The 25,417-nt window shown below is 38.4% G+C and overlaps 1 protein-coding gene across 2 annotated transcripts; it reads right to left on the bottom strand.

The window, feature by feature from the left end:
• Positions 1-2,010: 2,010 nt before the first annotated feature.
• LOC106884198 (lysosomal dipeptide transporter MFSD1) lies at positions 2,011-25,211 on the bottom strand. Of its 2 annotated transcripts, XM_089341664.1 has the most exons (15): positions 24,976-25,211; positions 15,662-15,870; positions 14,165-14,232; positions 13,455-13,563; positions 12,013-12,109; positions 11,523-11,621; positions 11,026-11,137; positions 10,565-10,621; positions 9,518-9,674; positions 7,611-7,708; positions 6,677-6,789; positions 6,100-6,147; positions 3,859-3,925; positions 2,908-2,952; positions 2,011-2,051 (listed from the first exon to the last, which is right to left on the bottom strand). In XM_089341664.1, the coding sequence occupies exons 1-14, from the start codon at positions 25,145-25,147 to the stop codon at positions 2,943-2,945; spliced, it is 1,416 nt and encodes a 471-aa protein (XP_089197790.1). In that variant the 5' UTR covers positions 25,148-25,211; the 3' UTR covers positions 2,011-2,051; positions 2,908-2,942. The 2 variants fall into 2 exon arrangements, with proteins under 2 accessions (XP_089197790.1, XP_089197791.1); XM_089341665.1 differs by lacking the exon at positions 2,908-2,952.
• Between the last annotated feature and the right edge of the window lie 206 nt (positions 25,212-25,417).

Raw genomic sequence — 25,417 nt, 5'->3', positions numbered from 1 at the left:
AACAACATTAATAAAATCCACAATTAACAGATTAAAAGATTTAATGGAACCAGGAAAAAGTCATGTGATCATCTTTGTCGCTTATTCATTTATTTATACATACATACAATTATAAAAAGTATATATACATGTAGGTTATATATAGATATATATAATTTTTATTGCACATGTTATATACATACCCATACATATATGCATACATATCAGCAAAAATGCATATGTTTGAACAAGACAGTGCTATATATTTCATATATACACATAAACACATATATGCACATGCTATATATATATATTTATATATATATATATATATATATATGCATACATACATATGCATATATATACACATACATATATATACACACACAATTGTGTATCAGTATGTATGTGTATATATATGTATGTATATACATGATGATGATACATCTATACATATATATACACACCTCTATACATATATACATCTATACATACATATATACATCTATACATACATATATATATATACATCCATCATACATATATACATATATGTCTATATATATATATATATATATATATATATATATACACACATACATATGCATGTCTGTATGTATGTATATGTGTATTACCATTATCACATATTTAATGTATGTAGATGCAGCATTTAAAGACATACAGTGTTAAAAAACACAGTATACATCAATGGTAGGCATGGCTATACAACCTTAAAGGGACCCTCTGAGACGAAATACAGCAGGTATAAGCGCTTAACAAGTGACATACATTAAGTATGGGTTACTGATAATCTTATACATTATTGAGCTGTTTCTAACACAAAATTTAAGTAAATATATATATGTATGCACATATATATATATGTGTGTGTGTGTGTGTATATATATACATATGCATCGTACACATCAGCATTTGTCCCCTCGTTCACCTCCCCTCACAACATTCACACACACTTTATTATGCTGGACATAATCGAGTTTATGTGAGAGAATGCAATTTTTGAATAAAACCAAAAACATATATAGATATATACAAACATATATATATATATATATATATATATATATATATATATATACACACACACACATGCATACATGAGTGAGAGAGACTGAGAGAGTGAGTATAACATTGACAGATATATTTCGAAGGCCTTCACACTAATCCAAGACTGCGGTTAAGGGGTCACATCTAAAACACCACAGCTTCTTCTAACCCCTTCTTCTTCTTCTTCACATTGATAATGTAGCACCCACCTTCCCTTCTCTCCCTTGCACAACCAATTTGCATGTGTTAAAAATAATTAAAAAATTTCACAGCTTCTTCAGATTTCAGACCATTTACGCAGGACTGTTACGCTGCTATAATATATATATATAAACACACCTACATTCATATATACACACACACATACACATACATATGTATATACATATAACTATATAAATACATATATATATATATATATATATATATATATACGTCTGTATATGTATATACATCTTTACACACACACACCATATATATGGAGTAGTTTACATGTGTAAGCATTGAAGTGTACAATATATGCCCTGTGGTAAAGAGCCTGTGTGTGTGGGGAAGGGTGTCTCTGTGTGTGTATCGGTTCCTTCTATTAAGTCCATAGCATAGTTTCATGTGGATTCTCACTGGATGTATATTAAAGGTGAACACTGAAGTATTCTGTTTGCTTCTTTCATATTAACTCAAATAATTGAATGAAACTATAATATGGACATAGTTACCTGGTCACACACACACACACACACACACATACTCCAACACATACACGCACAAATTTTTTAAGTTTTTCTAATGTCATGATTTCTCTGAAGTTTTTTCCTGCTTTTTTCTGTCTTTTTTTTTTGACATATGTGTAAAATATAAAATAATGATAATAATAACATTGGTAATGTTCAAATAAAAGTGTGTTTGTTTTTTTTTGCTTCAACATTTTTTACATATTTTTCTCCAGCATCTTTTCTTTCTGTGTTTTTTTTTTTTTTTTTTTTTTTTTTTTAATGAATTAATCTCTGAAAGAAGAAAAAGAAAAAAAAATATTGAAACATTTTAACAATTAGGAAAAATAATAATAATAATAATAATTATATCAATTTTTTTTTTCCACAAGGGCAGCTTGGGGGAGTTGGGGAAGAGTTGATTACATTGACCCCAGTGTTCAAATGGTACTTATTTTATCGATCCCAAAAGATGAAAGGCAAAGTCGACCTCAGCGGAATTTGAACTCAGAATATAGCGACAGGCGAAATACCGCTAAGCATTTTGTCCAGTGTGCTAACAATTCTGCCAGAGATGTAACTTGTTAATTCTGTGCAAACTATTTCTTGCAAACCTCTTTCTAGTGCCCAACAAAGACAAAATGTCGGCGCCATGGCATATGAAGAGATGGGCGTTTCAAGAGTCAGGAAACTCCATAGAGTATCTGGTAAAATTCATTTTATGGATGCCCTTACTGCTCATTATTCCTGTACTTCACTTACATTTGTAGCCCTTCTGCCTCAACTTGGTTATGAACCAAATGATTCTTTTGTACATCCATAGTTTAGAATGGAGGCACAGAAAAAAAGAAAAAAACTTTTGTTGTAGTCGAGGAGTAAGAGCTGTTGTGAGAGCCTCTTCTATGAAAATTGCTTTGAAGATGGCACGAAGACAAGGAATACGAGTTGAACAAGGTTGGGAGCAGGACAAAACGTTTGTAGGTTTGGGAAAGTAGAGGAAAATAACAAAAAAAAAATAACAAGGTTGAAAAGAGCAAAAAGGGTTGTAAATAGGGTTGTAAATGGGGCTACAATTAAAGCAATATGTTTAAGGGTCCATGTATTTATATAACAATGGTTGATGGGGTACAAGGGTACAAAAAATAGTTACATGTTCAGGATTTGGTCTTTTTATTTAGTGTCAGATTAGTTTGTGCTGGAATTAAAAAATAGTTTCAACATTGTTTAGGGATCACATTTCAAAAACAAATGTATTTAACAACAGAGCTAACAATATGATGGGTAACAGGACAAATCTTTCAAAGGCAATTGGGGTTTAATGCCCTGAACTTTAGAAGGAGTTTCTTGAAAATATCTGAAAACCCTCTCAACATAACACATCAACAGAAAGAATTTCATTTTCATACTAATATATATATATATATATATCACAATATATATATATATATATATATATATATATATATATCACAAAATTTATCAAATATTTACAATTTTTGCAGACAGTTAATTTCTTTTATATAGCTACAATTATCTCTGCGTACACCCCACAAGATGGGCCAAGTCCAAAGAGCTCCTACCTCTGCTAGCAACAAAGGGCCTCTCTCTCAAGAGTGAAAGGCAGATTGTATGATGCCTGTGTGCGAATAGCTATGCTACATGGCAGTGAAACATGGGCTGTGACAGCCGAGGACATGCGTAGGCTTGAAAGAAGCCATTATGCATTGCTGGATGTGCAATATCAGTGTGAAGGTTTGACAGAGTGTAAGCATAAGAGGCATCAGATGTGGAGTGCAAGAGAGGTGATTATGAGAGAGAGTAGGAGACAGCAGGATAGAGAGGGTGGCAAAGTGCCTGGCATACTCACAAGAGACGGGGATCAGAATATAAATGGGAGGGTTAAAATAAAGGAAGAGAGAGAGAGGGATATAGATGGTGGTAAGGGCCAGGGCATACTCTTGAAGTTCAAAGGCCATATTACAAGTGACAGAATATTGCAAAAGAGGTGTGATGAGAGAGTGCATGGGAGGGGGTGTGCAGGGGTTAGGGGGCGGGGAGTGCAGATTCGGTATGTATGTTTATATATATATATGAATCTTACCCATTTATATCCAGACTTTGCTCCTTTCTCTTGTTTCTAGTCCGAGCACTTTCATTCAGTTTTCCTCCTGAAAAGTAAAAGTTCCAAAGTTTATAAATAATGGCACCCAAGAAGACTTTGTGTGTGTGTGTGGGTGTGTGTGTGTGTGTGTGGGTGTGTGTGTGTGTGTGTAACCCGCTCACACATACATCAATGTGTGTGTGTGTGTGTGTAACCCGCTCACACATACATCAATGTGTGTGTGTGTGTGTGTAACCCACTCACACGTACATCAATATGTGTGTGTGTGTGTAACCCGCTCACACATACATCAATGTGTGTGTGTGTGTGTAACCCGTTCACACATACATCAATATGTGTGTGTGTGTGTAACCCGCTCACACATACATCAATGTGTGTGTGTGTGTGTGTGTGTGTAACCCGCTCACACATACATCAATATGTGTGTGTGTGTAACCCGCTCACACATACATTAATATGTGTGTGTGTGTGTGTGTAACCCGCTCACACATACATCAATGTGTGTGTGTCTGTGTGTAACCCACTCACACATACATCAATGTGTGTGTGTCTGTGTGTAACCCACTCACACATACATCAATATGTGTGTGTGTGTGTGTAACCCGCTCACACATACATCAATGTGTGTGTGTGTGTGTAACCTGCTCACACATACATCAATGTGTGTGTGTGTGTGTAACCCGTTCACACATACATCAATATGTGTGTGTGTGTGTAACCCGCTCACACATACATCAATGTGTGTGTGTGTTTAACCTGCTCACACATACATCAATATGTGTGCACACAAACACTTGTCAAACAAAAATGCAATACGTTTAGGTTAAAAAAATAAATATTTGCAGAGAAAAATGCAAAAAAGTCAATTTCAGGGCCCATGACATGAAAGCATATAACAAAAAAAAACAAACTAAGAACATATTAATAATAAGAGGGGCAGAACAGGGTTTTGTTTTTAAGTTAAACGGTGGGTTGATCCCGTCAGGAAATATTTAAAGATGGCTGATGTATTTAAATAAGTTTAAAAACAAAATCAAGCATGGTTGTGTGGTGAGACGTTTGCTTCTCAATCACAAAGTTCTGGGTTCAGTCCCACTGTGTGGAACCTTGGACAAGTGTCTCCTACTACAGCCTCAGACCTTCCCAGTTTCTGTGTGTGTGAGTGTGCATATACATACATACACATTTTTATATATATTCCACCCGGTCACCCACCCACCCCCATGGAAGGGACGCTGAGCTGTTTGTGGATTACTCACTTTTGGCATGGACTGGAGCAACATGTAAGGTTGTTTTGCTCAAGAACACAATGAATCGCCCAGTCCAAGAATCGAAACCACAATCTTATGATCATGAGTGCACCACCCTAACCACTAAGCCACACACCTACATAAACACACACATACAAATATACATGCATATATCTATGTATGTGTGTCTTTGTGTTTGGATTTGCTCGCATCACCATTTCACAAGCGGTGTTGGTATGCTTACGACCCCGTAACTGAGTGATTTGTCAAAAGAGTACAAGGGTCGATTTGTTTCACCGAACCCGTCAAGGCGGTGTTATGGCTGAAACAAGTAAAAGATAGAAGGAAAAATAATTCTTCTCAGAGTTATCCCCCTTCTACTCCTTTTTAGGGTTAATCCCCTTTCTACTCCTCCTCAGAGTTATCCCCCTTTCTACTTAAGCAGTTACCTCCCTTGCCTTACATCAAAATCTGCAATCTTGTTGATTGTATTCGTTAATTATTTTATTTTATTCTTTTACTTGTTTCAGTCATTAAACTGCGGCCATGCTCGAACACTGCCTTTAGTCCAACAAATAGACCCAGGACTTATTCATTGTAAGCCTTATACTTATTCCATCGGCCTTTTTTTGCGAACCGCTACGTTACGGGGATGTAAACACACCAACATCGGTTGTCAAGTGATGGTGGGGGACAAACCCAGACACACAAATACATACATTCACACACACACATATATATATATGCGCGACGGGCTTCTTTCAGTTTCCATCAACCAAATCCACTCACAAGGCTTCGGTTGGCCCAAGGCTATAGTAGAAGACTCTTACCCAAGGTGCCACGCAGTGGGACTGAACCCGGAACCATGTGGCTGGTAAGGAAGCTACTTGCCACACAGCCACTCCTGCGCTTATTAACATAATTAACATTTGTCTCATATAATTAACAGCAGTAGTTGAGTTAGACTTACCTTGAGCAACATCTCGCAAATAAAGACAAACTGCAGCAACGAGAGCGACTAGAATGAAGAAGAAAAAAGAAAGAAAGAGAAAAAATTAAGAAATAATTAAGGCAGCAATTAAAAATTTGATCAACCCTTTAACATTTCAACCAGTCACATCCGGCCAAAATAATGTCAATGTTTTATGCTCCACCTGGCCAGATGCAGCCTCTCACACCTACCATACAATATACAGTCACATCATTGAAGTCTCTAGGCTATGAGATAATGCAGCATCAGTTGAAATGAATGTGAATAAATGTGCATTACATTTGATAGAGTGGTACCTGTATTTCAAAGGGGTCAGCCTTGTCACACTTTGTGTCATGCTGAATATCCCCCGAGAACTACGTTAAGGGTCCGTGTGTCTGTGGAATGTTCAACCACTTGCTCGTTGATTACACAAGCAGACTGTTCCGTTGATCGGATCAGCTAGGACCCTTGTCACTGTAACCGATGGAATGCTCCTTATATATATATAATTTATATGCACACACACACACATGCAAAGAGAAAGCTATAAGAGAGAGACAAAGTAAATACTCACTGCATAAACAGACGAGGAAGAACACTTCCAATATCAGGTAACCCTTTGAATCCACAATTAAACCACAAGCATATGACACCAAAGCCAGACCCAAGTTCTGTATGGCCTGCATTCTGAAATGAAATAGAGACAATGTTGTGATTGATGTGTTAAGTTGAGGACAGAAATGGTTTGTTGAGGTTTCAATCCCAGTTAGAGCAAGTGTATGTGTGGGTAACCTGTTGATGAACACGAACCAAACTTTTGATAAATAAGAAACTAAATTTAAAAAAAAAACATCATTTGGCCAACAGAGATGAACTGGGAAGTTGTTCAATTACAACAAATAATAATCTTTTCAACCAAAGGCACAAGGCCTCAAATTTTCAGAAAGGGGCTAGTTGATTATATTGATCCCAGAACGTAAGTGGTACCTATTTTATCGACCCCCCGAAAGAATGAAAGGCAAAGCTGACCTCGGTGGAATTTGAACTCAGAACATAAACAGCCTGTAGAAATGCCACTAAGCATTTGGTCCAGTACACTATCAATATTATTAGCTTGCTTCTTTATGGCTTCAAATTTTGGGTGGCAATGGTGGGGGAAAGTCGTTTATTTTATTGAAAGCATGACAGGCAAAGTCAACCTTGGCAGGGTTCTGCCATTTGGTACAAGACCGTCAAACGTTACTCGGGGTGTCGGTGGGGGGTTAGTTGATTATATCAATATTTAACTGGTACCCTTTTTACTGACCCTGAAATGAAGAAGGGCAAAGTCAACCTCAACAGAATTTGAACTCAGAACATGCAGAGTTGGAAGAAATCCCACAAAGACATTTTATCCAACGCTCTACCGACTCAGCCTGGTTTTGACATAAGGTAATAAATCAAGAGGATTAGCTGTGTATTTGGTTTAGTGCAAGTCCCAGGATTTTAGGAAGAAAAAATATACATACACTCCGTAAGCTGTTCCAAGTTGATGAGTTGGAATGATATGAGCCACAAGGGGCCACAAAGCACTGGCTAGAATGGAATAGGCGACACCCATCAAGGACTGGAATGACAGAGAAAAAACAGAGAGAATGTGAAAACATAGGAGAATGTTATTAACACGAAAGAAATATATTAAAAAAAAAAAGAATATACAGCAACAATAACAGCAGCAGGGAAGCCTCTACATGGTCACTAGGCCTGCTAGAAATAGTAGTGAAATCTCTCTCAGATAACATCATCATCATCACGATTTTTAAGCCTATCTTCCATGTTTGACAGGAGCCAACAAACTGCATCGAGCTACAATGTCTGTTTTGGCAAGGTTTTTACAACTGGATGCCCTTCACCAATCACTTCATAGTGTACTTGGCACTCTTTACACACATACACAAGCACATATACAGCATCATCATCATCATCATCATCATCGCCATGTAACATCTGTTTTCCATGCTGGCATGGGTTGGACAGTTTGACCAGAGCCAAAGGATTGTACCATGTTCTGCTGTCTGTTTTGGCATCGTTTCTACAACTTGATGCTTTCTTAATCCCAACCAATTTGCAGAGCGTACTGAGTGCTTTTTACATGGCACCAGCCCTGCTGGGGTCACTAAGTATCTTGCAAGACAAAGACCCGTCAACTGAGAGAGAGAGAGAGAGTGACTTTATATCAGTTGAAGAGAGAGTAAAGTATAAGAGAGGGAGAGGAGAGAGAAAGAAAAGATGGTGGTGGTGGAGACGTGTCAGGGTGTAGCATGAAAGGTAAACAGGGGGTGAAGATAAGTGGAGTGGTGAAGAGGATTGAACTCTGTGAGTGAGAAAGGAGAGTAGGGGATAGAGAGGAAGGGGAATCCAAGTGAATGGTGAAAACAAATGGAAGGGAGCGGGTGGGGGGGGGGTCATTAAGCAGACAAGTTGTAGGGGAGATTTTTCAGAGAGAAATTGTGTGCAGGGGGCACAGGCATAAGGGACAGACGTTTAATCCTTAGATGAAAGGATCTTCTCAAGTAAAGCAAGTCCCCATTCATCTTGGTGGTCTTTTGACATTTCTTTGATGAGGTTCATCATCTGAAAGTCATTCTTCACCACTTTGTCTCGTGTTTTCCTCAGTCTCCTTCTTCCACAGATTCCATCCACAAATATCACTCAGCACTTCTTTATGCAACTCTCCTCATCCAAACACATCTGATGACCAAACCAAACACAGTCTTCTCTCTTGTACACAGCATCTGATTCCACTTATGCCCACTTTTTCACTCAGCACCTTTGAACTAATTCGTTTATGCACACTCACACTGCACATCCAGCAGTGCATCTCCACTTCATCTTATTTCTTTATGATGAAAACTTCCATAAGCGGCTTTTCTGTTTTCCTATGGGGTCATTTTGTTGTCCGTAAAAAAAGTTCGTTTTTTGTGCTTTGTTCATGTTCCCGTTCCTGTTTTGTCCACGTTTTTCTGACATGTAGGTATGTACATATATGTATGTATACATGCATATGCTCACATGTCATTTGTATTATTATATTATCGAATGCTACGCATCCATTTGCAAGTAAGTTTTAACTATATATATATTGAACTCAGAACATAAAGAAAGACGAAATACCGCTAAACCAAGATTAACTTCAATGCATAACAGTCTGGCAATGGCTTAACTAGCTGTAACTTCGAAGTCCCTGTCGATAATATTCATGTTTAAGAGTAACAAATTTGGAATCTACAAAAGTATGGAATAACCCATCAAATTAATGTAAAATTGTTTTTATTAGAACTGAACATAAAAAAAAACATACACAGACACACACACACAAACACATATATGCACGCATGCACACACACACACAAAGAGAGAAAGAGTGTACACGTACCATGGCTACAAAAGGGTTTAAGAACGTAAATCCCATCAATGCATGGCAGATCAAGGTAACAAAAATGCCAAGAGACAACCAGAATATATTTTTACCAGTTTTGTCCACAATCAGACCACTGACAGGTGAGGCCACAGCGGATATAATATATACAATACTGAAAATAAAACAAGTTAATTAGTTAATTAGTTTGTTTAATTAGTAAGTTATTTCTATCTCAGGCTTTTGTTTTTGTGGGGTGGGGCAACAAATATTAATCACTTACATTGATGCTAGAACTCGACTAAGAATTTTATGGATTCCAGAGATACGAAGGACAAAGCTGCCCTGATTTGAACTCAGAAAATAATAATAATAATCTTTTCTGCTTTAGGCACAAGGCCAGGAATATTGGGAAATGGGCTCTTCAAATACATGAACCCCAGTTGCTCAACTGGTACTTATTTTATCAAATCTGAAAGGATGGAAAATGAAATGAACCTTGGCGGAATTTGAACTCAGAACGTAAGGAGGGACGAAATGTCGCTAAGCATTTTGCCCAGCATGCTAACAATGCTGCCAGCTCACTGCCTTAATAATAATAATAATAATAATAATAATAATAACAATAATAATAATAATAAGAAGAAGAATTTTGGCTTCCGGAGGCTGCCTCGACATCTAAGGCTTGTTTTAGCCCAATGTTAGGATTCTTTTATTTTCCAGCAGTCTAATCTGTTCAGTAATAATAATAATAACGATAATATTAATAATTCCATCTAATTTTGGCATGAGACCAACAATTTTACATTGACCCCCAGAAGTTAACTGGTATTTATATCATTAACCTCGAATGGCCAATGCGCTTGATTAGTGTCATATTTTATTGATCCAGAATGGATGAGAGACAACACTGACTTTGGTGAGAGTTGAACTTGGTATTCAGTAAAGAACCTTAACTAAATACCACTGGGTATCATGCTTGAAGCTCTACCAATTCCACTACCTTAAATGGAAAGAGGAAGAGAGGAGGAGGGAGGAGAAGAAAGAGAAAAAACTAATTCTTACCTGTTGACTGTGGCAGCTAATGAAGCATCAAAATCGAATTTATTTTCAAAAAAGACTCTGGAAAAAAAAAAAGAAATTTTAGGAAAAGATTGACTAACGGGCATAATTAAAAATGGTAAAGCACTAAATCAATTAAAAATGGTGGATTATGAATAATTAAGAAGAAGTGTAATGTTGTTAGGTAAATTATGCTTGATTAGCCAGAATGTGTAATGCTCATTAGGTAAAAATATGTTTAATTGATTCTAGTTATGTAAATTATGTTAATTGCTAAACTCTTATCATGTAAAATAAATACTAATCTGGTCGTGTCCAGAGATATTTGTTACTTGCAGAGAGAGAGGTAAAAAAATTAGAAGATAACTCTGACTAGAAGAGTCAAAATAAGGAAATATATAGTTAACGAGCATTGAGAAGAGAATAAGAGAATAACGAGAAGGAAATTTCAAAGCTCTACTCACAGACCGAGGCCAATAAATGGGAAGACTGTAACGTAATAAGCTACACAAATAATGCAAATAAGCCACATCGTTAAAGGGAAATCCTTCACATCTTTTATGTTGACGACTTCCTCTGTTAATGAAATCAAAACAGAAACATTGCATCATTGTATTGTGTCATATGAATATAAGTTACATGTAAAATGTAACACAGACAAATGAAAGCACAGCCTACGTAAATGTACACACACACACACACACACACACACACACATATTTAACAACAGAAAACAATTCTCAAAAGGGAGGCATAACTTGATAGATCAACTCAGCCATTTGTTGAAATGTAGAATGATAGCATAAAAAGCAGACTATGTATTGGGGGTTGGTATAAATGATAGGGACTGGCGCTTTCTACTGGTGCCCTCTGCAGGTTAATTACGGAAACCTGAAAGATAATAGACGCAAACAACAACAATTCAGTAGTTTTCAAAGGAAAATAAAAAGTAAAACTCTACCTGCTTTGGCTTTGATTTTGAGAATTCTGTCAGCTCTTTTATCAAATAATGCCAATAACAAGGCACAGGACAAGGACACAAGACAGGTGGCACCACCAACTGAAAGAAGAGAAGAACATGAAAGCATTTGATCAACACTGCATTCAGTTTGTTGAATGGTTGGGGGGGGGGCAGGAGACACTTGAGTATCTGAGGTACAGGTGTGTGTATGCATATATGTAAGATACAGATGAATGCATGTTGATACAGGATTGGGAGTTTAAAGCAGGTTTAAGAATAACAACACAGGTTTTGCTGATAGCATCAGCAGTCAAGATTCTGTCATTATTCTCTGTACAGAGAGCAGAGTTGACTGGGACTTCACAGTGTGTGTGTGTGTGTGTGTGTGTGTGTGTGTGTATGTGTGTGTGTAATGTAGAGACATGTAATTTAAGGTTAATTGAATGATGAAACTTTGATGTCTGGGAAATATCAACACAGAGCAACTTACCAATAAGAAGCAAATAACCGAGTCCTTTATATCCAGGATTATCTCGACTAAATATATTGTAGAGGGGTCCCATGATATTCATGTTGACAGTACTTCCCTGGAATAAATGAAAAAAGAGATGTGTGTGAACAACTAATATATACATCATCATCATCATAGTGAAGGCATGGGAAACAGACTTTTAACATCTGTTTCCCATGCTCACAGACATCATGTATATATATTAATAAAACATATTATTCTACCTCCAATATTCGAACCCTTTTTTACCCTCCTTGTTTTACATTTATGTGCTTACTCTTGTACACACACACACACACACACACACACACACACACATATATATGTATGTGTGTGTGTGTATATAATATATATATATAATATTAAGTATGTTTTATATATATATATATATATACTCTTTTACTCTTTAGTCGAGCAAATCGACCCCAGGACTTATTCTTTAGAAGCCTAGTACTTATTCTAACGGTCTCTTTTGCCGAACCGCTAAGTTACGGGGACATAAACACACCAGCGTCGGTTGTCAAGCGATGTTGGAGGGACAAACACAGACACACAAACACATACATATATATATACATATATACGACGGGCTTCTTTCAGTTTCCGTCTACCAAATCCACTCACAAGGCTTTGGTCGGCCCGAGGCTATAATAGAAGACACTTACCCAAGGTGCCACGCAGTGGGAATGAACCCGGGACCATGTGGTTGGGAAGCAAGCTACTTACCACACAGCCACTCCTACGTCTATATATACATATTATATATATTTGTGTGTGCATATATATCATCTATATATGTGTACATATTACATACATATATATTATATACATAATATACATGTGTATATATATATATATATATATATATATAAATAAAGAAAAACAAGATATTCTTTCAGCAATTCTCGCGGCCCAGGCATTTTACAAGGGAAATAACTGATACTTACAGGTCCTTAATGATTACTTCCCTTCATATGTATTTTATATATTTCTTTCATTTTATTTGAGTCTGGGGACATTTCTCAGGTTCGATTTCCACTCATTTACTTACTCTTTTACTTGTTTCAGTCATTTGACTGTGGCCATGTTGGAGCACCACCTATTTATTTTTTCTAATATTCTCCTTGCATTTTGCAACCTCTTCAATAGTCGTTTTTTCTTTCTTTTTTTGACATCTGACACCATCTGTGATTTGTAGATCGTTAGACAGACTTTTATCCCACAACATCCCTTGATGGATCCAGCACATTGGATAGTGATGATGATCCTTACTCCTTTGTTTAGCCAGAACACTTTTAAAGGACTTCAATTTACAGGAATATCAGAGACACACAGACTGTTTAACCCTAGGACTGACCTAGGGTTAAACAACAACAACAAGAGCATGAAATAGAAGAGGAGTGAAAAGACCCCCAACTTACAATTCGGGAAAAGCTCAACTGTAAACCAAAGACCATGTTGAGTTCTTTGCCTTTGAACCATTTCACAGCATAAGTGTTCTGCGCCACGGCCAGGGATTCACCTCCGATTCTGTCAGGAGAAACACAAACGGTAAATGGTAGCAACCTTTATAGGCACACACATAAACGTATATAATATACACACATACACACATGTTGATCATAGATCTGTTTAACCAGAACTAATCTGGGAAATAGACAACTACATAGAAAGGCACAGAAGTTAATGTAATCCAAGATACATTGTCTCAAAAAAAAAATGAGGGAATGGTTATGACTGAAACATATTTGAATTATAAGTCATTCACAAAATATGTGTCAACCTGAGACAGTTGTTGAAAATGCCAGAGGGCAGGATTGAACCTTGCACCTTCTGAACCATTCACTCATGCTGCATCCTCAAGAGAGATGGACAGACAGACGGGACTGAAGGTGAGGAGAATATTTGAACTGAATGATGTTTGAAGGTGAAGAAAGTTCCAAGAAAACAAATCCTAATTCCGGTAAAACACTGGAGAGAGGGGGGAGTAGGGAGAAGAGGAGGAGGGGAAGAGAGAGGAGAATGTTGAGGGAAGAGGAGTGAGAAGCGATGGAAGCAGAGAAGAGAGAAACTGAAGGAAGATGAGAACCACAAAGAGAAACCCCAAAACCCTGACACAGAAAATACTCACCCAAAAATGAACCGACCCATATCCATCAACCATAATTTATCGTAGATGGCGCCAAGTGCAAATATTACCTGAGAGAAAAAAGAATGACGATTAATGAGTGATATTGTAAATTAATTATTGTCATTTTTTTTTTAATGGTTTTAGTCAGGAAGAAAGGTGGTGTCCATGACACTTTATACAGGGCCACCATAAGGGACAAAGGTACCCTCAAAACTCAGAGTTGTCCCACCCTTGGTGCCCGGTGATGATGACATTAATTTATTAGCATTTACAATGATACAAATCAGACCCCAAAATGTCTACCTATTTTTATTTTCAAACTGACTTCATCCCACCTCTCACACTGACTCTACAATGTCATTCTAGCAACAAATAACTGCACCATCAAAATCTCAAAGCCACGAGATAATGCAGGATTAACCATGTAAATAAATAAGCATTACACATTTGAGAGAGTAATCTGAAAGCTAAAGGATTAAAGCAAGCAATGGATTAAGTCTACCCAGCCACCCTCCTCCAAGTTGAGATTTGAACTCAGCAATATAAAGAACTGGAAGAAATAATATAAAAGTACCCCATCTGATACCCCTAATCATTCCGCCTCTTTATGTTGACCCCTTTTTTTAATCAACCACAGAAGTATAAAATGCAAAATGACTTCAGTGACATTTGAACTCAGAACACAGGTTTGAAATGAATACCAAGAGGTTTTCTTGACATGGAATGAAGAATCAAGGCATTTGAGCGCAAGTTATCCTCTGCCTTCATTTTCTCTCTTCTCTGTTTTTATTACTTCTCCCCTCTCTCATTTTCCTCCCCCTTTTCCTCTCTTCAGAGGGCTGCTACAAATCTCATACACTGAGCACAAAACACAGAGCTTTGTAGGGCAGCAAAGGAGCCACACCTTGCGCAGGTAGGAAAGATGAAAGCTTGCTTGATATGGCCAGATGGAATTCCTTGAAGCAAATGCCCTCACAGATTACAGGTGGCAATGGGAAGGGCAACTAGCCTTTCCTATTAGCAACCCTCACCTTTTATTCAAGTAAGGTAATATTTCTCCCATGGTCAGATATGTTTTTGAGGAAAGTTGGAGACGAAAGACATTGCTTGTATGACAATGATGTTTGCCAAGTTTGCAGGAGTCTTCCTCTTCAGAGACACAGCATAATGACAACTCCAAGATCTCCTGAGGTCAATAGCTCAGCTACATATCCACACAGCTATTTGCCCTCAAAATTATGTTTTCAAGAGAAAGAAAGGAGAAGGCATTAAATAGAATTAAAGCTAACCCTTTAGTATTTAAACCCACCATATCTGGCTCAAATATTTCTCCTGCGTTTTACGTTCAAACCAGCCATTTTCATTCTGAAAATAAGCAACCGCATGATTGAAATCTGAAAGCTACAAGTTAATGCAGGATTAATTCAAATGAATTTGAACAAAGTAATCTGCTAAAGGTTTAAATCCCAAATCCAAGAAACAAGCGAAATGACTTACTTGTCCAACTGTGACAAAACTGCTGAAAATGATGGCTCCAAGTCGGACACCAAAAAGCCTGTCAATAAGAAATCCACCGAAGAAACAGAGAATGACGTTCGGCCAAGAGTACCACATATAAAAACTCATGAATTGGTATTCTTGCAAGCTGAGATCTTTCAACATATGATCTTGAAGTGCTGCTGGGTTATCATAACAGAAATAGCTGCCTGAAGAAGAAGAAGAAGAAGAAGAAAAAGAAACAATGGTAAATGGTAAATCTGATGCTAAATTAAAAACATAGTAGAGGCGCAATGGCCCAGTGGTTAGGGCAGCGGACTCGCCGTCGGAGGATCACGGTTTCGATTCCCAGACCAAGCGTTGTGAGTATTTATTGAGCGAAAACACCTAAAGCCCCACGAGGCTCCGGCAGGGGATGGTGGCGACGCCTGTTGTACTCTCTCGCCCCAACTTTCTCTCACTCTTTCTTCCTGTTTCTTGAGTAACGCTGCGATGGACTGGCATCCCGTCCAGCTGGGAGGAACACATACGCCATAAAAACCAGGAAACCGGGCCCATGAGCCTGGCTAGGCTTTGAAAGGGCGACAAAAAAAAAAAAATTAAAAACAATTTCTTGGCTGATAATTTTGAAGAATTTTTTTTATTATTGTTATTCTTTGATGAAATTTTTTAATTTTTTGCATGTAAAGGTTAGTAATTTATGTTGAGGGTGAGATTTTTCTGGGATAATTCCAATTGTTGGAGGGGAAAAATAATTTTAATTGTTAAGAGTAATTATAATTTTCTTGGGCAGTGAGATTGTAATTGTTACAGGTGTTGGGGCAGTGTTTGCAATTTCCAGGAAAAATTTTGGGGAAAATGTTTTTCCGGTGATACGTGAGCAGCAACCTGTATGAAGCAGGTATAAAAAGAATGATGTCACATAATATCCAGATCTGGAATCATCATCATCATCATCATCATTTAATATCCAGTTTCTATGCTGGCATGGGTTGGTCGGGAATTGTATTAAATAGAACAAGATGCAAAACACAATGATGAGAAATAAGGCAGTTTAAGGACATTCCAGCCATGCAGTTGTTGGTTCCCTCTGTCGAGTAGTTGCCTTGTGAGTGGATTTGGTAGACAGAAACTGAAAGAAGCCCATCGCTTGAAAACCGATGTTGGTGTGTTTACGTCCCTGTGACTTAGCGGAATGGCAAAAAAGACTGATAGAATAAGTATCAGGCTTACGAAGAACAAACTTGGGGTCGATTTGTTCAACTAAAGGTGGTGCTCCAGCATGGCCGCAGTCAAATGACTGAAACAAGTAAAAGAATAAACGAATAGAGACTGGAGCAATTTCCTCCACTAACAAAGCCATGACATGCCTCATTAATAACCCTCCCCCCTTACAAATGGGAACAGGAAATGACCAACCCTAACCACTACAATAAATAGAGAAATGACCAGTCTTACCACTTACTACTTTCACTTTTGTGGAAAAAATGCTGACACACCCAGTAACTAAAGGCTTAAATACTGAACTTTGTACCTTTGACCTTTACATTGTCCAAACAAAAAGATTAAATCCATTAATACTGGAAAGCAAAGAAATATTGTCACACCTTGTACCTCCCCAACAAAGGGGAAACACCCCCTGGTTTGTTTACAAAGTTCTACATACATCAATAAATTCTAAACAACAACATAACTACAAATTTAATCAATAAAAATTTAATTGATCAAAATTTCTCCATAATTCCCCCACCTCTGCCACAAAAGCTAATTACCACTGCACCCAAGGTAGAGGCGCGTGGCCAAGTGGTTAGGGTGTCAGCATCATGATCGTAAGGTTGTGGTTTCGATTCCTGGACCGGTCGACGCCTTGTGTTCTTGAGCAAAACGTTTCATTTCACGTTGCTCCAGTCCACTCAGCTGACAAAAATGAGTAACGCTGTGATGGACTGGCGTCCCTTACAGCTGGGGAACACATACGCCATTGAAACCGGGGAAACCGGGCCCATGAGCCTAGCTAGGCTTTAAAAGGGCGCATTTATTTTTATTACTGCACCCAAGGAGGACTTTAATTAAACAGAGCCTACATAAAGGCTCTAAAGTATTGCAGTCCCATACTTCGAACTCACTGTCCACAACATTCCTGTTTAAGAATGATAGATTTGTACAAAAGTATGGAGCAACCCATCAGATTAATGTAAAATTGTTTTTATTAGAACTGAACATTAATGTATAAAAAGGGAGAGGGGGGAGGGAAAGCCTTTTTAAATTCATCTGTTTAACTCCCACACACAGACAATCCCATAACGATGACCTCCTGGCAAAAGAACTTCTCCAAACTCACACAGGGCTTCTGCTAATATACTAAGCAACATCACGTTCATGACTCACACACATGTGTGTGTGTGTGTGTGTGTGCGTTAGACCACATGACATTGGAGAGGTCAGGAATAGCTGACTTACTTCCTTGGTGATGTGAAAATATCACAACAAACATGTGACACAGATACACATCCCTCCCCCCACCACCACTTCCCGTCTCTACTTAGAAGTTGCTGAAATCAGTCAGCTGAGCTTAGAAGTACCAGTAGTATTATCGGTGGTGGTGGTGGTGGGTTCCTCTGATTCCTCTAGGAATCGCAGGAACTCAGGGGGAGGGTTCTAAACGGTTGCACGGTTTGCTAAAAACAACAGCTAAATCTCGAGAGTGTTTTTTTAAAAAAGGGAGTTGGGGACGGGGAAGGAATAAATACAATGTTTCACAAGTGACACATTGTATTTATATATATATATATATATATATATATATATATGATATCTATATATCATCATCATCGTCGTTTAACGTCCGCTTTCCATGCTAGCATGGGTTGGACGATTTGACTGAGGACTGGTGGACCAGGAGGCGACACCAGGCTCCAATCTGATTTGGCAGAGTTTCTACATACATATATATATATATATATATATATATATATATATATATATATATATATATATATGATAAAGAAGCGGCAAGATAAAGAAGCTGGACAAGTGGGTACCACACGAGCTGAATGAGCGTTCAATTGACCCGTCATCTTGAAACTTGCTACGCTTTGCTGTCACGGAATAAAAGCGAACCATTTTTGCATTGTATTGTCTTGTGTGATGAAAATGGATTCTTTTCAACAATAACAAGCCGATAGAATAAGTACTGGGCTTACAAAGAATAAGTCCTGGGGTCGATTTGCTCGACTAAAGGCGGTGCTCCAGCATGGCCGCAGTCAAATGACTGTAACAAGTAAAAGAGTAAGCTAAAGTGGGACGTGAGAGAAAAGAGATGGGGAACCAATGACGTAAAAGGCTCGCTGGATAATTCGTCGATCACATGTCTTTAATGGGGGCGACGGCGGGGACGGCGACGACCACGCGGTGATAAGTGAACGGCGGAGGAATTAAATAAACAAATAACTGTACAGAGGGGGAGGGGGAGTGAGAGACTTTGACACAGCAACACAATAAACGGTAATGACCTTTCGATTATGAAACAATTCCACAGCTGATGTTGCTTGTTACTAATAGTTCTATGGCTGTTGTTTCTGTTGTTATCGATATTGACAACATTTATCAAACGCAAAGGTTCAAGGGTAGAACAAATGGTGGGGGTGAAGGCGGCGGTGGATTCCCTGTTCTGTCTCCAACAATCGACGCTCCAATTATTCCACCAATAATAATTCTTTACAGCTGGGGGTTAGCAAACATGTAAACAAGGGCTGTCTTAACAAAAGCAACGCTCTGTGGGGCCCCTACACTACACAACCACAGTATACATAGATTAGCAGCTAGCCCCCCCCCCCCCCCCTGCCCCCACTCTCCTAGACTCGTGGTGTCCCCCTGCGTGACAATCCCTTAAGACAACACAGTATGCAAGCAGCTGAATATCTCTGCAGAGATACTTTAAACGCGGTTCTAAGAGCGAATCGACGTGACAAGACCGGACCTTTGACCAGCAGTACAACACCCCTCCCCAACACACACACGCATGTAATGTATGTATGTATGTATGTGTGTATGTGAGAGAGACTAAGAGGAGGAGACTCCAGCATGGCCGATCTCGATAAGAATTGAACACAGGCCTTAGAGACAAGAATGAATGATACACTGGGGTCTTCCATGCGATGTTCTAACACCTTTGCCAGTTTGCTATAGTTTATAGGGGATAACGTGTTGGCTGTAGACGATTGGAAGGGACAAATTAGGAGACGATGAGACAAACGCACATATTTGATGACACGTGCCAATAGAGTTACGTCCCCTGCTGACTAATTACGTAACATCATGTTACATGTTTTAATGGATGCATGTAGACAGACAGACAGACAGACAGACAGATAGATAGATAGATAGATAGATAGATAGGCAGACAGACAGATAGATAGATAGGCAGACAGATAGATAGACAGACAGACAGAGAGAGAGAGACAGACACAGAGAGAGAGACAGACACAGACAAATAGATAGATAGATTAGATACATAGACAGGCAGACAGATAGATAGATAAGATACATAGACAGGCAGACAGATAGATAGATAGACAGACAGACAAATAGATAGATAGATTAGATAATAGACAGACAGACAGACAAATAGATAGATAGATTGATAGACAGACAGACAGACAAATAGATAGATAGATTGATAGACAGACAGATAGATAGATAGATAGATAGATAGATCATATATAAAGAAATTTTTGTGTTTCTTTTTGAACTTTCAACAAATAGTTCTTGTTGCAATTTATTGATGGAGGCCATTTCAGTCGTGACCATTCCGTTTTTTAAGACGTCGTCAAACCACCGTTTTCAAGGCAGCAGTGTGTGATTCTAGAGTAACTTCATTGCTATTTCTGGCACAGCCTTCTTCGTATTTTCACATTTACACACACACACCGATACTCTGACTTGCTAATAAAATTGTTGTAAAAAAATACATCAATTGAACAATGAACCAAGCCATTGAAAGATATCTCTTTAAATTCAATGGATAAAATGGAAAGTTAATTAAATTAAGAAAGTGATTAGCGGCTAGACACAAACACACACTTCTCTTCACCTGTAACCTCGTATTTTGTTTCCCTCTTTTTTCTCTATCTATCTTATATATATGTATACACACACACACACACACACACACACACATATATATATATATATATATATATATATATATATATACACACACAAACATATACCTATCTATCTGTGTAACACTAAATTGTTGCTTCTATTGTTTCCACACTCAAGTCTGACTGAAGTCCACCTCATTCAACCTAATCAAGCCAAAACTAATTCTCTTAGTGTCTATCTACCTCTCTACCTATCAGTCTATATATTTTTCGATTCACATACCGTTATAAAGTGATGATCTTTATTTGTTTCTATAAAACAAAATCATTACTGAGTCAAAAGTGTTCAAGTGGCAGAATTATCCGAGCTTCGCAAAAATGCCTTGTATTTGTCCTGGCTTTTTACGTTCTGCGTTCAAATTCCATCAGGATCAACTTTGGCTTTTATCTCTCCAGGGTCGATAAAATAAGTACCAGTCATATACTGGAGTCGATATAATCAACTTACCCCGCTACCTAAACTCCTAGCCTTGTCCCTAAATAAGAAAGAAGACTGTCTGACCATATGCTGGTGATAAAGTTAATCCATAAAGAATGTAGTCATGCTTCAGGGAAGGAATGAAGTCCACTACCCAGGTACAACCCACCCGACAGACATCTCCTCTCCCCCACACCTCACAGTTTCAATGAGACAAAACTTTCGGTCATCCAAGGGCTATGACAAGAGAAATTTGCTATAGAAGTCATGCAGTGGAGTAGAATACAATACCAAATGACTGCCAAGTAGAACTTCCCAACTGGTGTTATGTCTTTTCGTCAAACGTCTTTTGTCCAACAACAAATCTTATCAGTAAAATTTTCAATGATTATTTGATTTTGATGTTCATCTTGTTTTCTGAAGAGTTTATTTAAAATCGGGAAAAGGTCGTTGGACAAAAAGTCGTCAGACCAAAAGATATGGGACAAAGTGACATCGGATGAAAAGTCGGGTCACGTTCCCAACTATTTGTGTGTGTTTATGTCTGTATGCTTGTATGTATATGCACATTTACACACACAGTAAATTCTAAACCGAACGGCCACATCGTTCATTCCTTTCTTTATATTCCAAGTTCAACTTCTGCCGTAGCAAATTCACTTTCATTCCTATCAACACCACCACCATCATCATCATCATGATCCAGTGTAATGTAGACACCAAGAGTCATTGACATATTCCGTTTGCAAGATACAGGACCAGTCGTCTGCGAGGCGCAACTCTCCGTCAGAACCGACTCATGCTTTACCCAAGGACAAAATATGTCCTCAAGTTGGGGAATCGACCCCCACTATCTTACGACTGTGTGTCCAACAGACTACCACACGGCTACGTCTTCACCTCATTTTTATTTGCGGTCACTGAAACCAGTCAAGAATCTGAATCACTTTTAATATCCTCATAAAGAATGCCAAGGGTTACAGCAGAAGACTGATCTGCCCCACCAAATGGCCTGACGTTCGATTTCTATAAGATATCTATTGATGAATCGACACCACCAAGATTGATTTTTTGCTTTTCATCTCTTTTGAGTCGGAATAAAAGGATTTCATTTTTTTTTTTTTTGTTACTTGTTCAGATCAATCGTTAGGAGAGGCATGCCTGCCACATCAATTCAACTGTGATTGTTGAGTACCAATATCTACTAAGGTCTCGTTTATCTGTTTGCCTAATCCCACAACGATTCTTTATGCTAACCAACACTCTCCCCTCCATAAACTACTTATTCAATGCTTTACTTCCATTTCAATTCTGTTTACTTGGAAAACGAACATTCGATCTCTTGGTTTCATTTTCCACAGAAACACTCACTACTTTTTGTCAAGGAAAATCCATTTTCGCTCTCATTTAACACTACTCAAGAAATTATGATTTTTCACATCAAACAAACTGAACTTTTATACATTTTACAGACACGACACAGCTCCCCCGTCGATATGCACTTTAAACGGGGCCAGGATAATCAGGCGATACAATATCCCTACGAGTAACGAAATCACTGTTGTGTTTATTTATTGGAAATAGAACCCCCTTCAGAAAATAGAAACATCACTATTTGTACACAAAAAACACATTATTGAACAGTGATCGCGTATTTATTTTGTCTTGATTCAATGGGTTAAGATTTTTCAGCTTCACATTGGTGAGTTGGAATGACACAATGTTATGCAGAATGTGGAAGAACGACAAACTCGTGTTGCAAATAAGGTGACTCCCCCACCCACCACCTCTTACCCTGACCTTTTCCTTCTTTCTACATGAAACGGAGGGGGGGGGGTGCTCCATCAATATAATCATGTGTTACAATAGGAAACTTTGTTTTTTTTTCTTTACTCCCAGCTTTTATTTTTGTAGCAACTGTTCCTAAATCGGGTCCCTGGGAGGATGACGAGATAATTAAGAGGATGACAAAAATAAGGACCGAAGGATGAGTAACGTCTCGCCAGTTCACACATCGGCGATCCTTCGGTATTGGTGTCCAGGGTGTCGGTATGAAGAGATGGAGTCATTCACCCCTTTTATCTATGTCATGAGGGAAAGCTGTGTAAGTGAATGATGTTGTCTACCAATACCGAAGGATTTCCCATACATCTTGGGTTGATTCTTGCGGTGAGAAGTTTTAGAAAAATTTTGATAAGGCGGCGACATAGCAGAATCGTTAGCACGCCGGACAAAATGCTTCGCGACATTTCGTCCGTCTTCACAATTCCACCGGGGTCGACTTTGCCTTTCATTTGGCGGTAAAATAAATATCAGTTAAGCCCTGGGGTCGAAGTAATAGATTTAGCTCCTACTCCCGAAATCACTGTCCTTGTACTCAAATTTGGGGTTCAAATTCCGTCTAGATAACTTACGCTTTTCACCCTTTCGGGGTCGATAAAATAAGTACCAGTTGAGCACTGGTACTAGCATTCATAATAATTATTACCACGAAGGCGCATGGCTCCGTGGTTAGAGCGCCGAGCTTACGGTCGTGAGGTTGTGAGTTCGATTCCAGGACCGGGCTACGTGTTGTGTTCTTGAGCAAGACACTATATTTCACGTTGCCCCAGTTCACTCATCTGTAGAAAAACAACCTTAAGTTGTGCGTTCATCAGGGAGGCGACTTTCCACCCAGACTTGTTACCCCGGAGGGGAACCTCTTAGGTGCACCCATGGTCATTCGTGACCGACGGAGTCGAGGTTTTTTTTTTTATTATTATTACCCTAAACACCACTTACAAATAACAATGGAAAATTTTAAAGCAGTTCATTTAATGTTTTTGTAATTCGTAGTGGGACCTCCAGATTATATATATATATTATTTGCCTTACGTAAATGATATTCCAAAGATTCTACGACAACATAACAAACAGAAAAACATGGATGGATGGATTTAGGAACAAGAGCAAAGCATTAATTTGGGGCTAAACACACACACACACAACACATTATTTCACCCTAGTTTTTTTGTTAGAATATATTAGGATCTCAGACCAAATCCACACACACACACACACACCTTGTCATTATAATCGCCACGCTCCACTAATTAACTAGACGGTGACCAGTAAATAATAATTGCTGTTATTGTTATTGTGGGAGGTGTTTAAACACAGGTTATTGTTGTTGGTGGTGAGGGCATCTGTAGCTGCTGTTCCGTCAACCCTGGTCAAACGATCTAGATGACCAATGACACCCCAGCCGTGTTTTTCAAGGGAAAAATTGGTCATTGCATTATCTATACTCTGACGTCTCAGTGTAAAAAGGGCGGTAAAGCTGGATTTGAAGGATATATTGTTTGACTGCTATTTCTAGCCCACGGTGTGGTGATCACTGTGGGGGTTGCAATAGTGGTGAACGTGGTTGTTTGATGTAGCAGTATTAGTGGTTGTAGTTTAGCGCCCAAGTTTACCCTCATGATCAAAGGTATTCCAGCCAGCCGTGGCTATCCCGTCTGTTTGTGTTCAAACTTGTGTTATCCAATGTGTTATTTCTAGTGTGGTTGTGGAAGTGTTTGCTAAAGTTGATGGTGGGGGTGGTTATTGTTCTCGTATTTGCATTGGTTTCAGTTACTTTGATGATGATGATGATGATGATGATGATGATGATGATGATTGTTGAAGAGAACATTTGAAATTTTAAAAAAAGCAAAAAAAAAAACAAAATAAGTAAAAAAAAAAAAACTTACCAAAACTAAGGAAACACATGATAAAAAGGATGAGGTATCGATGTAAGTTCCGACGGGGGTTGCATGGTAAAGTGGCCCCGCACCCGGATAATTCTTCTTCTTCCTCTTCGTCTGCATCTTGTTCAGTGGATCGAATCAGGGACGTTTTCTCGTCAGCCTCCTCTAAAGACATCTTCGCAGTCCTGAGGGTTTGTTTGAGATGTGAGATACGAAGAAGAACAACAACGGCAGCGGACAGAAGAACCACAGGAAGACACAGGCGGATATATATAGTAATATAAAGTACAAGAGAGTAAGAGGGAAAGATAGATAGAGACAGAGTTAGTGAGTATATATAGAGGGGGAGTGGTGTTTACAAGGGGAAACTAAGAGGGTGGGAGAGAGATTTAAATGTTTCGGGAGGAGAATCACAATTATAGATAAGGTCCGAGCTTAAACAGGT

The sequence above is a fragment of the Octopus bimaculoides genome, chromosome 25, assembly GCF_046866305.1.
Source record: "Octopus bimaculoides isolate indiv1 chromosome 25, ASM4686630v1, whole genome shotgun sequence".
Classification (NCBI taxonomy): Eukaryota; Metazoa; Mollusca; class Cephalopoda; order Octopoda; family Octopodidae; genus Octopus; species Octopus bimaculoides.
This window is presented reverse-complemented; position numbering and strand designations above follow the sequence as displayed.

Coding starts and splice junctions, on each gene's coding strand:
- LOC106884198 (XM_089341664.1), bottom strand. CDS start 25,147: ATGTCTTTAGAGGAGGCTGACGAGAAAACGTCCCTGATTCGATCCACT. Junction 14,233..15,661: donor GTTTTGTCACAGTTGGACAA/GTAAGTCATTTC, acceptor TTTTTCTCTCAG/GTAATATTTGCACTTGGCGC. Junction 7,709..9,517: donor TAAACCCTTTTGTAGCCATG/GTACGTGTACAC, acceptor CTGTCATTCCAG/TCCTTGATGGGTGTCGCCTA.